This window comes from Notamacropus eugenii, chromosome 6, assembly GCF_028372415.1.
Source record: "Notamacropus eugenii isolate mMacEug1 chromosome 6, mMacEug1.pri_v2, whole genome shotgun sequence".
NCBI classification, from domain to species: domain Eukaryota; kingdom Metazoa; phylum Chordata; class Mammalia; order Diprotodontia; family Macropodidae; genus Notamacropus; species Notamacropus eugenii.
In genome coordinates, this window is record NC_092877.1 from 366,989,875 (window position 1) to 367,003,609 (window position 13,735).

At 38.5% G+C, this 13,735-nt stretch overlaps 1 protein-coding gene across 1 annotated transcript in view; it reads right to left on the reverse strand.

The window, feature by feature from the left end:
* RSRC1 (arginine and serine rich coiled-coil 1) overlaps positions 1–13,735 on the reverse strand; it is a 438,530-nt gene that overhangs the window by 224,917 nt on the left and 199,878 nt on the right. Inside the window, exon 5 of the mRNA XM_072621533.1 lies at positions 6,391–6,427. Within this exon, the coding sequence (XP_072477634.1) occupies positions 6,391–6,427 (37 nt within the window). The remainder of the gene's footprint in view (positions 1–6,390; positions 6,428–13,735) is intronic.

Below are 13,735 nucleotides of genomic sequence, written 5' to 3' on the forward strand. Positions count from 1 at the left end.
GTTCCTAGGAGTTTCTCTTTTTGGATCTCTTTCAGGCGGTGTTCTGTGGATTCCTTGAATATTTATTTTGCCCTCTGGTTCTAGAATCTCAGGGCAGTTTTCCTTGATAATTTCATGAAAGTTGATGTCTAGGCTCTTTTTTTGATCATGGCTTTCAGGTAGGCCCATAATTTTTAAATGGTCTCTCCTGGATCTATATTCCAGGTCAGTTGTTTTTCCAATGAGATATTTCACATTATGTTCCATTCTTTTGGTTTTGTTTTGTGATTTCTTGGTTTCTCATAAAGTCATTGGCCTCCATCTGTTCCATTCTAATTTTGAAAGAACCATTTTCTTCAGTGAGCTTTTGAATCTCCTTTTCCATTTGGCTAATTCTGCTTTTGAAAGCATTCGTCTCCTCATTGGCTTTTTGAACCTCTTTTGCCAGTTGAGTTAGCCTATTTTTCAAGGTGTTATTTTCTTCAGCACTTTTTGGGTCTCCTGTAGCAGGGTGCTGACCTGCTGTTCATGCTTTGACTTCATGTCTCTCATTTCTCTTCCCAGCTTTTCCTCCACCTCTCTAACTTGATTTTCAAAATCCTTTTTGAGCTCTTCCACGGCCTGAGCCCATTGGGTGGGCTGGGACACAGAAGCCTTGACTTCTGTGTCTTTCCCTGATGGTAAGCATTGTTCTTCCTCATCAGAAAGGAAGGGAGGAAATACCTGTTCACCAAGAAAGTAACCTTCTATAGTCTTATTTTTTGTCCCTTTTCTGGGCATTTTCCCACCCACTGACATGACTTCTGAGTATTCTCTTCACACCCACTTGGCCTTCAGATCTGCCCAGCCAGCACTTGGGGTCTGAGATTCAAATGCTGCTTCCCAGCCTCAGGGCTTTTGGCGGGGGCAGGGCTGCTATTCAGGGTGAGATTAAGTTCAGCTGCTCAGGTGGGGGCAGGGCCACCTCTCAGGGCTCAGTTCCCTCAGGGGATTTATGCAGAGACCTTCAACAATGGATCTGAGCTCCTGCCTGCTTGGGGAGCCCCAGTCTGCTCCCGCCTCTGCTGCTGCCTCCCGAGGGGGCCTGAGTTATGGGGGCACCCCTCTCGGCAAGCCAAGAAGACCCTCTCACCAACCTTTGGGGTCCGTGGGTGGAGGGACCCACGCAGCCACTGGAGATTCTGTCCCTGAAGCCTGCTCGGATCTGCTCCTCTCAGTGCCGCATGGCCAAGGCAGGGCTGGGTTTGGCTCCAGGTCCAGGGCGCGACGGACCTTTTGTGAGAGGTTTTCAGGGCTCTCTGGAACAGAAATCTCCTCTGCTCCATTGTTCTGTGGCTTCTGCTGCTCCAGAATTTGTTGGGAGTTCTTTTTTTACAGATATTTTATGGGCTGTGGTTTTGGAGCTAGCATATGTGTGTCTTTCTACTCCGCCATCTTGGCTCTGCCCCCAAATGTATTATTTTCCTCAGCATTTTTTTTTTTTTGGTTCTCCTTTAGCAAGCTACTGACTTGCTTTTCAAGTTCTTCTATGGCTTGAACCCATTTCATATTCATTTTGGAGGTACTGGAGTCAGAAGCCTTGACTTCCTCTGACAGTATGCCTTGTTCCTCATCATCCAAAAGAATGGAAGGAGACGCCTGTTCACCAAGAAAGTAACCTTCTATAGTCTTATTTTTTTCCCTTTTTTGGGCATTTTCCCAGCCAGTTACTTAACTTCTGAATCATTTGTCAAGAGGAAGCTCCTGGAGCTCCTCCTCCTAGTACCAAGCTCAAGTCTGGGATTCCCATCAGTTGCTCAATTCCCCCAGGGGCTTTGGATGGGGGCGGGGCCAGCACTGAGGACTGAGGTTCAGATCAGCTGCTCAATTTCCCCAGAGGCTTTAAGCTGAGCTGCCTGGACAATGTACCTAGGCTGCTTCCGTGACCGCCTGCTATTGCTGCTGCTGCTGTCTCTGCTGAAGGGACCCCACTCCCCCTCACCCAGCTGGGAATGCCCTCCCACACTGACCTTTGGAGCTTTCTTTGTCGCTTGTGGGTTGAGGGATCTGGGACCCTTCCTGCTGGGAATTCTGCCCCAGAGGTCTGTTCAGGTTCTGTTCCTCCCGGTGAAATGGGACCAGGGCTGAGCTCCGCTCTGCTTAGCATCCTGTGAGATAGCCCTTTCCTTTCAGCCTTCCAGGTTACCTTTGGCTGAAAACCTCTTTCATTCTGTTGTTCTGTGGCTTCTGCTGCTCTAGAATTTGCTGAGAGTCATTTTTTACAGGTATTTTTTTGTGAGCTGTGGGGCAAGTGCTAGAGTATATGTGTCTTTCTTGACTTCGCCCCCAAAACTATCACTCTTTACAGATGATCTGATAGTATGCCTAGAGAACTCTAGTGAATCAACTAAAAAACTACTTGAAACAATGAACAACTTTAACAAAGTTTCAGGACATAAAATAAACCCACATAAATCATCAGCATTTCTATATATAACCAGCAATGCCAAGCAGCAAGAGATAGGAGAAATTTCATTTAAAATAGACAACAGAAATAAATAGACAACAGAAATAATATAGACAATATAAAACACCTGGGAGCCGACCTACCAAGACAAAATCAGGGACTATATGAACACAATTACACAACACTTTTCACACAAATAAAATCAGCATTAAATATGTTGAAAAATATCAATTGTTCATGGACAGGCTGAGCCAATATAATAACGACAATTCTACCTAATTTAACTTACTTATTCAGGGCCATACCAATCAAACTACCAAAAATTTATTTTATACAGGTAGAAAAAAATAATAAAATTTATCTGGAAGGACAAAAGGTCAATAACATTAAGGGAATTAGTGAGGGGAAAATTGGGAAGGAAGGTGAAGTAGCTATATAGGATCTCATACTATATTATAAAACAGTTACCATCAAAACTATCTGGTACTGGCTAAGAAACAGAGTGGAGGATCAGTGAAACAGATTAGATACACAAGGCACATAGCAATCTGATGTTTGATAAACCCAAACATACAGCTTCTGGGAAAATAACTATTTGACATAAACTGCTGGAAAAATTAAAAAAACAGTATAGACTAGGGCTGCACAACATATGGCCTGTGGGCTGCCTGTAGCCTGCCAAAGGATTTCAGGCAGCCCGCAAAAAATATAGAGGGTGTGAAAGAAAGTAAAGACATAATGAGTACTTTGTCAATACCCTGTTTCACCTGTCTTCCACTAGTTACTGTTGTGCCCATTATGTAACTTGGTGGGTGGGGTGCCACTGTACACTTTCTTCTGTTTATCATGTGACTTACAGCAACCAACCATCACCAGTCTGTCTCCAGACTGAGAGGAGTGAGAGTCGCGTCATTTCACTGTGTTTTCAGTTGTTACTGGTGTTGAACAGGGACAAAGTGAGTGCAGACATGTACCAATGCAGCTGATGCCCATGCCACTAAGTGGCAACAATATGAGGCCTTCTTCCTCTCCCTCACTGCTTGGCAATCCTCCAGGTTATGAGTGACTGGTGCTCTCGGCAAAGTCGGACACACAGTACAGTAATTGTTACACGAGAGCAGTTGCTGTGGAGATTTTTTGGTTCTAACTTCCAGGTTTTTGGGGTGACTTTGTAAAATGGGTGATAAAAAGAAATGGAAGACTGAATCAGAACACAGAGTGTTTAATCTAGAATGGACAAATAGATACCTGTTTACTTAAATGAGAGACAATATATTGTGTCTTGTTTACTGAGAAGTAAAAGAATACAATTCTCATTGCCATTCTGAATCAAAACATCCTGATTTAAGCAAATTGGACACCAATGAAAAACAAAGTGTCCAAATTTTTGAAAATTTGGGGAATTTTCAGTGGAAATCAATGGTTTTTCAAGAAAGTAAACTCAGAAAATGAGGTGGTTACTAAGGTTAGTTTTCAAATTTCTAAAGAAATCTATTTCAAACATGATTCCAGAGTATGATAAATTAATTGCTGATAAGAAGTGTAATACATCCCATTAACTAAATGTAAGCAGTAAGAAAACCTGAAAAATGTATTACAACTTGTACTGCTTAGCAAAGTAATTTTTTAAAATATTAATGTAATTTCATGATAAATAAAAATCTTACGCAATAAGGGTAATTAATTGACATTAATTGAAATGTCCCTTTGTAAAAATATGGTTTATTTGCAAAATAATTTAATCATTAATTATACCTTTATTTGGAAAGTGAGTTGCTGGAAACCTATCTGTGGCCTGAAGAAGTGTAGCTTATTTTAATTTTGGCCCCTACCTACTGCCAAGTTGTGCAGGTCTGGTAGAGACCAACATCTTATACCATATACCAAGATAAGGTCAAAGCTAGGGTGTTTGGGTTTATCAAACATTAGATTAATATGGTCATTTGCTACTGTATTTTGTGTACCTAATGTATTCCACTGATCCACCACTCTATTTCTTAGCCAGTACCACATAGCAGTTTCTTATGAATTCCCAACTGGACTTGTCTTAATAGCTGCATCCTACGTAGGCATTTCCAACTTAACATGTTCAAAGCAGAACTCATTACTCTCCCCCACCCCCCACAAAAACCCACCTTCTTTCTGAACTTCCTTATTACTGTAAGGGCATCATTATCTTTCCAGTTATCTACGTTTCATATCCTTGGTGACATTCTGACTTTTCATTCTCACTTACCCCAGATATTTAATTAGTCGCCAAATTTGGTTGCTTCTATATTCAGAACATCTTTTCCATTGTGTGCCTCCTCTCTATCACACAACCTTCCTAGTTTAGGCTTCTATCCTGTCTTCCTGGGAGTATGGCAATAGATTTCTCATATTTGGTCTCCCATGTCCAATCCATCTTCCATCCACTGGCATCAAATTCAAATAGAAACTGCCTCCCAGTTCTGAACACTATACCTCTCTTAATGCACTACATTACACTACTGACTCAAACTGAACTTTCAATTCACACACTTACCCCCCCCCCCCCAGGCTTTTTCCAATGAAGTGTTGTGGCATATCCTCCCATGTCCCATATATGACTATAGAAAAAACTCTGCATTTGGAACCAGAAGAAAAGGGTTCAAATCTAAACACTGTTCCCTTGTTAACTATTCTGATGATGGGAAAAGCAATTTCCCCTCCCTGGCCCTCAGTTTTCTTATTTGTAAGGTAAGTGTTGGACTACATGCTACTAATTTACACTGCAGCTTCAGACTCTACCATCAGATGAATCTTTAAGTTAGTGCACCTCTCGTTGGATTTTCGTCTGGAGGTCAAGGAGATCTCCATCCCGAGAACCATCCATACAACATCTAGCACAGCATCACATACAAGTATCTAGTAAACATTTTGGGATGCTGCTGATACTGATGCCAGCAGTTATCACCACCAACTCAAAAATCAAACTGATAAATATTTAACCTTTAAATTCCTTTGGGTAATAATCTATGATAATTAAGAAACCAAAAGGCTTCCATTTCTCTTGTATTTAAAATAACTGATCTTAAACAAATAGAGAGTTCTACGTTCTAAGTGCTATTTGCTGATGACACTGTGTTTTACCATTGCTTGTTTTTGTGGTATCAAAGTATTGTACATTAATAGTTAACAAAGATATGCATGATGTACGAATGAAGTCTTGTATTAAAAAAAGTATTCAGACTGTATTTACAAAAGAATCTGCTCCATTAATTATTCAACATTTGGATTTGACCAGAAACCAGACCGTGACTTTATAATGATCTGTTTAGATGAACTGCTTAATGTTCTGCTGAAAGACTCAGAGCAAGCTGAATGAGTTTCAAACTGGTGACAGTACCATAGTTTCCCCTCTGTTTTTGATCAGTGCATGGCTTTTAATGTAAAATCTGCTTCGATTTCACTAGTGGTTTGAATATGTTTACTTAAACCAAAAATATTTTGCATTTCAATGATTATTACATATTACAGAACTGAATGGAGTTTAAACCAATGCATTATTCATAAGGCTAAGACAACAGAAAAAACAAAGCTGTGCACTTCTTTCAAAGATTTTAAATTACTAAAACATACCATATTTATGCAGGAAATATTTGACTGCTTTCCTTATAAAACAAGTTTCTTTGTGTCAGATCAGGTTATGCCAAAAATTCAACACCAAATCGCTTTTGTTTATAATTAAGGCAACCACCAATTTAAGGACGATTGTCCATTTCATTTCATCCCTACATAAAAAAAGTAATTTAAAAAAATTAAAATCCCTTTGAAATGATAAGACAAATGAAAATGTAAGTGGCTTCCCATAATAACAGTGAACTGACCCTTTGGGGAATGGCTGACTTTCTCAATTCAAGGCATTCAAAGCTCATTCAAAAGTGTTCATTTAGAATGCAGATATCAAAGATGATGCAAATGTTCAAGAGAAAATTAGAACTTACCAGATGTTCTAATCCAGCTTTGATGTTTCCAGAATCCCTGTAACAGAAGAACAAAAGTTCTAAATAGTTGCTAAACCCTTGTCTCCAGTGATCTGTTTACCTTGGATATATATTTTTTTAAAGAAATCTTATTTTTCTAACATTTCTATTTTTACATTACCATAATGCAGAACAATTTCCACTAAAGGAAGAACCATTAATACGAACTAAATAATTCATCTAATAAAGTATATTTCATCTTTCACTGATAGAAATAACTTAAAATGCCATTAAAATGCCCTACAGTATCTTTGTGGACAAGGAAAAAAGAAGTGAGTCATCCGGCTATTTTAATAAATGACACCAAAAAAGTTACATTAAATCCTGCAGATTCTTATTAGAAGCAATTTTTTAAAAATTAAAAAAAAAATTTAGGGGCAGCTAGATGGCACATTGGATAGCGATGACATGTGGTGTCAAGAAGACCTAAGTTAAAATTTGGCCAAAGACACTTACTAGTTGTGTGACCCTGGGCAAGTCATGCACCCCTGTTTGCCTCAGTTTCCTCATCTATAAAATGAGCTGGAGAAGGAAATGGCAAACTACTCTATTATCTTTGCCACAAAAACCCCACATGGGGTCATAAAGAGTTGGACATGACTGAAAAAGTGATTAAACAATAGCAAATAAACAACTCGTGCAGATTCTTATCAGAAGCAATTTAAAAAAAACAACACAAAACCAAACAAAACTGGTATGCTCTTTCAGAGAAGCACCAGTAGATTGTAAGAATATCCCTGGGTATCTAGATTACAATCTTTTTTCTGACATTCATTTCTACCATGTTAGTATATAAGCAAAACATGCCTACTGGAACATTAGAAGCAAGGTGGGGGTGAGGGGAGAGGGGGAGAAGAGAAATTACTAAAGATAAAATCATAGATAATTCCAAAGAAACATCTTATAAAAGTGCTTCATTTAATGTTCTTTGCAACATATTATGCTTCTCATAAAAGTAGATGTGCTGTTTAGTGATTTAAGAAATCAACAATAAAAAGGAAAATTAAGGCCCAGGATGTGAATTAATATAGATTTCAAAACAAGATACTCAATGAACAGATTTCAAAACAGTTATGTGTCAAATTTTACTAAGGAGCAACATATAGAAAAATTAATGTCTGGTCCTCTTTACTGATATTAGTGATGTTATTATTAGTAATAACTGGTGGTTGCCCTTCATTATTGAAAGAGGACTAAAATGACATCACTATTTTGGGGTCCATGTGCAGTGTGTCTGATTGTGGTATGACCAGACCAATAACAGCTCAGAAGGTTCTACTACGGGTAGGACACAAATAGTCTACATCAACAACTGGAATGGGGATGGCTCTAAATTTGCATATCTCACATTTCTTTTGAGTAATTGGAATTCTACTTTGCTCATAGAGCGCAGCACCTTCTTTGATACTGAGCGCCATGCTGGGTGGTCCTGTGCCACTGTCTTCCATGTCTTACAATAATTACAAAGTCCTTCACAGAGACCTTGTGAGTGTCATTGCATTGTTTCTTCTGACCACCATGTGAATGCTTGCCCTGCGTCTAAATTTTAGACTATTTGCCTAAATAGTCTTTTAGGCAAATGTACATTTGGCATTCAAACATTGTGGCCAGCCCATCAGAGATGACCTCTCTGACGTAAAATCTGAATGCTGTGCAGGTTAGCTCAAGAAAAGACATTAATGTCCAGTACGTTATTTTGCCAGGTGATCTTCAGACTCTTCCTAAGATAATTCACATAAAAGCAATTCAGTTTCCTGGCATGTCATTGGTATACTGTCCAGGTTTAACAGGAATACAGCAATTGAGGTCAGCACAATGGCTCTGTAGATGTTCAGCCTGGTAGTCAGTTTAGTACCTCTTCTCTCCCACACTTTCCTTCAGAGCCTCCCAAACCCTAAGCTAGCTCTGGAAATTCGTGCATCAGTCTCACCATCAATGAGTACACTTCTGGAAAGCATACTGCCAAGGTGAGCGAATTTATCCATAGCATTCAAAATCTCAGTAATAATTACTCTCACTTACAAAGCATTTTAAGGCCACTGCAGTTTTGAGCTGGAAAGGGTCTTAGAGATCAGCTTTAGTCTAATGCTATCCTTTTGCAGGTGACAGAAATCATCACCAGAAAGGTGAGCAGTTCAAGGTCCGTAAAAGGCTTTTCTTGCTGTGATCCTGTGAACAGTCTAAGTCTTGTCATCCTTTTTTTTGCACATAAGGTAACTGAGTCAGGGTAATTCTATCACGTGAGTGGGCTGAGCTGAAAACCCATTCTTCCCCACCAGTACCCTTTCAACTATGTCCTGCTAACTCATGAAAACATTAGTTCTCCTTGCCATACCTAAAATGACCATTCTGCTCTCACTACAGAAAACACTTTTGCAAAATGACAGTACCTATAACTGAACTGCATTGACAGGGGCCAGGATGGTGCCAGAACAATGAATACAGTTACCCTCTCAGTCTCAGGACTCTTCCTCACCTTTCTCTACTTCACTCCCTAAATCTCTGTGTCAATCTCAGTCTCTTATTCTTTCTTCCCAACCCCAGGCTGGCCTCCTCCCCAGTCTTCTCCTCTCCTTGGTCACTCCCTCTCTCCCTCCCTAATCTCATCATCTATTTCTTCACATTATTTACATGGCGTGAAGGCCTCCGCACTGCACCTCAAATTCTCCTTGCCTTTTCTGACTAGTGCCACTGTATTCCTCCTTCATTACCTCCTGTCTTTCCTGTTCTCAGCACCCTTAGGGCCCTCATTTTAGAGAAAGTTTAGTATCTACAACAACTGGTCTATTGTTCTTCCTGTCATGCAATAGCAGGATGGCTTGACTTGGAGGAGACATTGAGATGCTTGCGTTTAAAAAAAAATACATGAAAAAATTTCATAAATAAAAATTAAATTAAAAATTTCAGAACACAAATGACAATACTACAAAAAAAAAAAAAAAGAAAATCCACATTATAACACTGAAAGAATTTAGAATATGTGATAGCACCCTGTCATTACATTCTGCTGACTTTCTAAGTTGTCCTTAAGTTTCAGGGCTTGAGGCACAACGTATTTTAGTACTGAGAGCAGGCTGTACCTCTGCAGCTCTGCCTCTTTTCTGTATTCCAGTTACGTGCTAACACGGTTTGCTGAACGCCAAAGGCTTGGACTTTAAAACAAACACCTTGTTCTTTAATTAGTAAACTATTTTGAGTGTGTGTGTAAGTGTATGTGTGTGGGAATGTGTGTTTGTATGGGGAAAGGGGTTAGGAGTGTTTAAAGACTGATAACAAGCCAAATTCTTGTATTGTGTAGTATCCACATGTTAAACCATCACCAAGAGAAACTCTTAGAAATGAAATTAACTCCATCTAATCAATAGGTTACTTAAACAGTAACACACCATATTACTATGTAGACAATATGATCATTTTTACAATTAAAAAACATTAATAAATACATAATTCTCTATAATAAATAAAACTACATAGAACTGATCTTTGCTCTCTATGAATTCATAACTATAAAAAAATTGCTAGAACAAAACAAAATTCAAAAGACAGAGAAATAATAATATAAAAACATTAATCCAATACATGAATGGATCCTAAGTTACTTATGTTGTGTTGTACATATTTCACGACTGAGTATATATGTAGTAGCTAGGTGGCACTGCAGTGGATGGAGTGCCAGGCCTGAAGTCAGGAAGACCTAAATTCAAATCCTTCCTCAAACACACTGTGCAACCCTGGGCAGGACACTTAACTCTGTCTGCCTCAGTTTCCTCATCTGTAAAATGAGCTGGAAAAGGAAATGGCAAATTACTCTAGGATTTCTGCCAAGAAAACTGCAAATGGAGTCACAAAGAGAATAGAACATGACTAAAAAGGACTGAACAACAAAAAGTACGCTTAGGGAATAATGCAAATATGCAAAATAATGTAAACCTTAGTGAATCATCACAAAATTTAAATGTTATGAAGCATAGATGATAAATGTGATAAGGGATAGCCTTATGGCTTGAAAAAAATTAAGACTCTTTATGAAGCTAACATGATCCCCCAAAGTATCTTCTATACCTAGTATCTGATCAGTGTGAAGAAAGAATCCCATGAAGCAGATGCAGTATTTGAATTCAAACTATCTATTTCCTTTGGAGTGGAACCAATCACAGGCATGGCTTGGAGACACTGCAGGTTTGGGTCTAGATCACGACAACACAGTGCATATTGTAATAAAGCAAGTAATATGAATTTTTTAGTTTCCCAGTGCATATAAAAGGTATTTTTACCCTATACTGTATTTTATTAAATGTGCAATCATATTATGTATAAAAAAAGTAATGTTTATACCTTAACTAAAGTATGAACTTATTGCTAAAAGTGCTAACCATCACCTGAGCCTTTGATAATCTTATTTCTGTGGAGGGTCCTGCCTTGATGCTGATGGCTACTTACTGGTCAAGTGGTGGCTGCTGAAGGTGGGGTTGGTTGTGGCAATTTCGTACAATAAGACAGCCGTGAAGTCTGCCACATTCTTTAACTCTTCCTTTCGTGAAAGATTTTTCTGTAGCAAGCAGCACTGTTTGATAGCAGTTCACCCACAGTAGAACTTCTTTCAAAATTGGAGTCAACCCTCTCAAACCCTGCTGCTACCTTTTTTAACTGAGTTTATGTAATATTCTTCGATATTGTTGTGTCTCAGGGAATAGGGAGGTCTGAAGAAAGGGAGAGAGATGCAGGGCCAGCCAGTCAGTGGAATAGTCAGAACACACACTTCTATGAATGTCGCTATCTTATATAGGTGCAGTTCATGGTGTCCCAAAACAATTACAATAACATCAAAGATCACTGATGACAGATCATCATAACAGATAAAGCAATAATGGCAAAGTTTGAATATTGTGAGAATTACCAAAATGTGACAGATACATAATTTGAACACATGCTGTTGGAAAAATGGCGCCAACAGACTTGCTCAATACAAGGCTGCCACAAACAATCTGTAAAAAAGGTAAAATACATGAAACACAATAGAGTGAAGTGCAATAAAATGAGGTGTACTTGCACCATGTTTTATATAATTATAGCTGTGAATAGTGTGAATTTGAGTACCTGTGACTATTTCACAGGATTTATTATTCACTATTGTGATCTAGCTTTATGGACGGGAAGGACTAGAAAACATTAGGGATAGAATGGATTTTTACAGGTCACCCACTTCTACTTTACTGAGCCTTCAATTACAGCAAACTATTACATATTGCTCATGTTATGTAAGATGAAGTTTCAAAAAGTCACCCAGGCCAAGGTAGAAATGTCAATGAGTGGAAATAGCAATGGATCTGGGGTCAGAAGATTGGAGTTCAAATTCTAGTTCTGCTACTTCTTATCTCTGTGACACTGGTGAAGTCAATTAATTCATCTGTTTCCTCATCTGTAAAGTAAGAGGTTTGGAGTATATATGACCCTTAGGATCCCTTCCAGCTCTAAAATCCGATTAACTTCCTAAAAATAATCCTTCCCTTAGCATTATTTTAGGCAGATTTAAAGCATTATTATCAGTAAAGAATACTACACAGGGCTGGGTATTATTTAAATAGAAAAGAAGTGATAGTGGTATATGGTGATGCCAAAGGTCCTAATGAACTTAAAAGAAACAGGAACCAAGACATTGATGTAAAGTTGTTTCAAGCAAATGGTATAAAACCTGTCCTCTTTAGTGGTCTGTCTCTTGTGCTGTCCCTGTCATGACTTCATCAATATTGGTGCAACTCCTTCTGCCCTGTGCTGAAAGCAGACTTAATTCAATTATAAGTCTCAAAACTGATAAAATGGTCCTGAAGTGGAAAATGGAAAGAGATTATTGGCAAATGAATAAAGATTTGTATTGAACTAACACACAGGAGGACAGCAGGTCTTTTTTTAATCACTCCCTGTCTTAAGTCTTCTGGGAACCATGAGTTTCCCTTCCCCTCATGCAGCACATCGATTTCTGAATTAGACTGCAATATTAAATAATTAATACACTTGCCATGATTGATGTTTTGCATTAGTTGAATATTAGGTTATCAATCAAAATCCACTTGGTTTAATGTAATAATATTGAAAAAGTGTCAAGGATTGTTCATCCAATTTGTAGTTGAGGCAGCACAGACAGTAATATCTGTGTACCACGAGTCTCTGAAGCAGGAAATGCAGAAGCTGACCACGCATGAGGCTGACATGGTGCATCTAAGACAAGTCTGAAGTGGTCCTAAATCAACCTTGTGGCACCTGTCAGTTTCAATGTGAAGCTGCTTTCCAGTGTGACGATGTTGGGCGTAGATCATGCGATGACAGCTAGGGGAGAAGCGTAACTGAGACACTTTTATCTGTGTTATGCCTATATTTAATTATTTTTCTAACACCATCATCATTATATTCAAAATTCTGAAGATGCAACTTTGATATATCTGATACTCCCTCAAAACATTTCTAACCAAGGTAAGATCTTTTGTTCTTGATCAGTTATTAATGTTAGGAATTAATTATTTGTTCAAATATCAATTCCATTCAAAAATGCTGACTGTGTATCATGTGAAAAGCAGCATGCTCAATAGTACCATGGAAAAGGAACCTCACTTGCATGAAAGTGTAAGAAGACAACAGGTAAAATAACAACCCACAGTGGGATTTACTGGTTGAAAATACAATTCTACCTAAAATGAATTTCTCAAACAGCAATGCCACTCCTGTCAGTGCCACACCATTCTGTGTCACCAGCAGTTACTATTTATCTATGGAGGCCAAAATGTTTGTTGAGACAGCATGATGCATATTTACTTGAATGCTCCCTTTAAAAAATAAAAATTCTTCACAATTGAGCTGCTCTCATATCAAGTAGTAATTTCTATATTAAAAAAACTAATATATTAAAGGCTATTTTTTTTTTTTTTAGAAACTAAATACATCTTAAAGCAGTTTCCAGCTGGCAGCTAGGTGGTTCAGTGGACAGAGTGCAGGACCTGGGGTCTGGAAGCCTTACGTTCAAATCCAGTCTCTGACATGTACTAGCTGTCTGATCCTGGGCAAGTCACTTAATTTCTGTTTGCCTTAATCCACTGGGAAGGAAACTGAGAAAACCTCACGGACAATACTGTTGTGCTATGATACACGGGGTTACAAAGAGCAGACACAACAAACCACTGAACAATAGCCAAAAGCAGTTTCAAGAGAGACAGATTAAGCAAATACAAATCACAGCCATGAGGGAAAGAAAAGCAACCTAAAATTTCATTTGGGAAGAAGTGGATAGTTTGAAAATAGTTATAAAATGATCAAG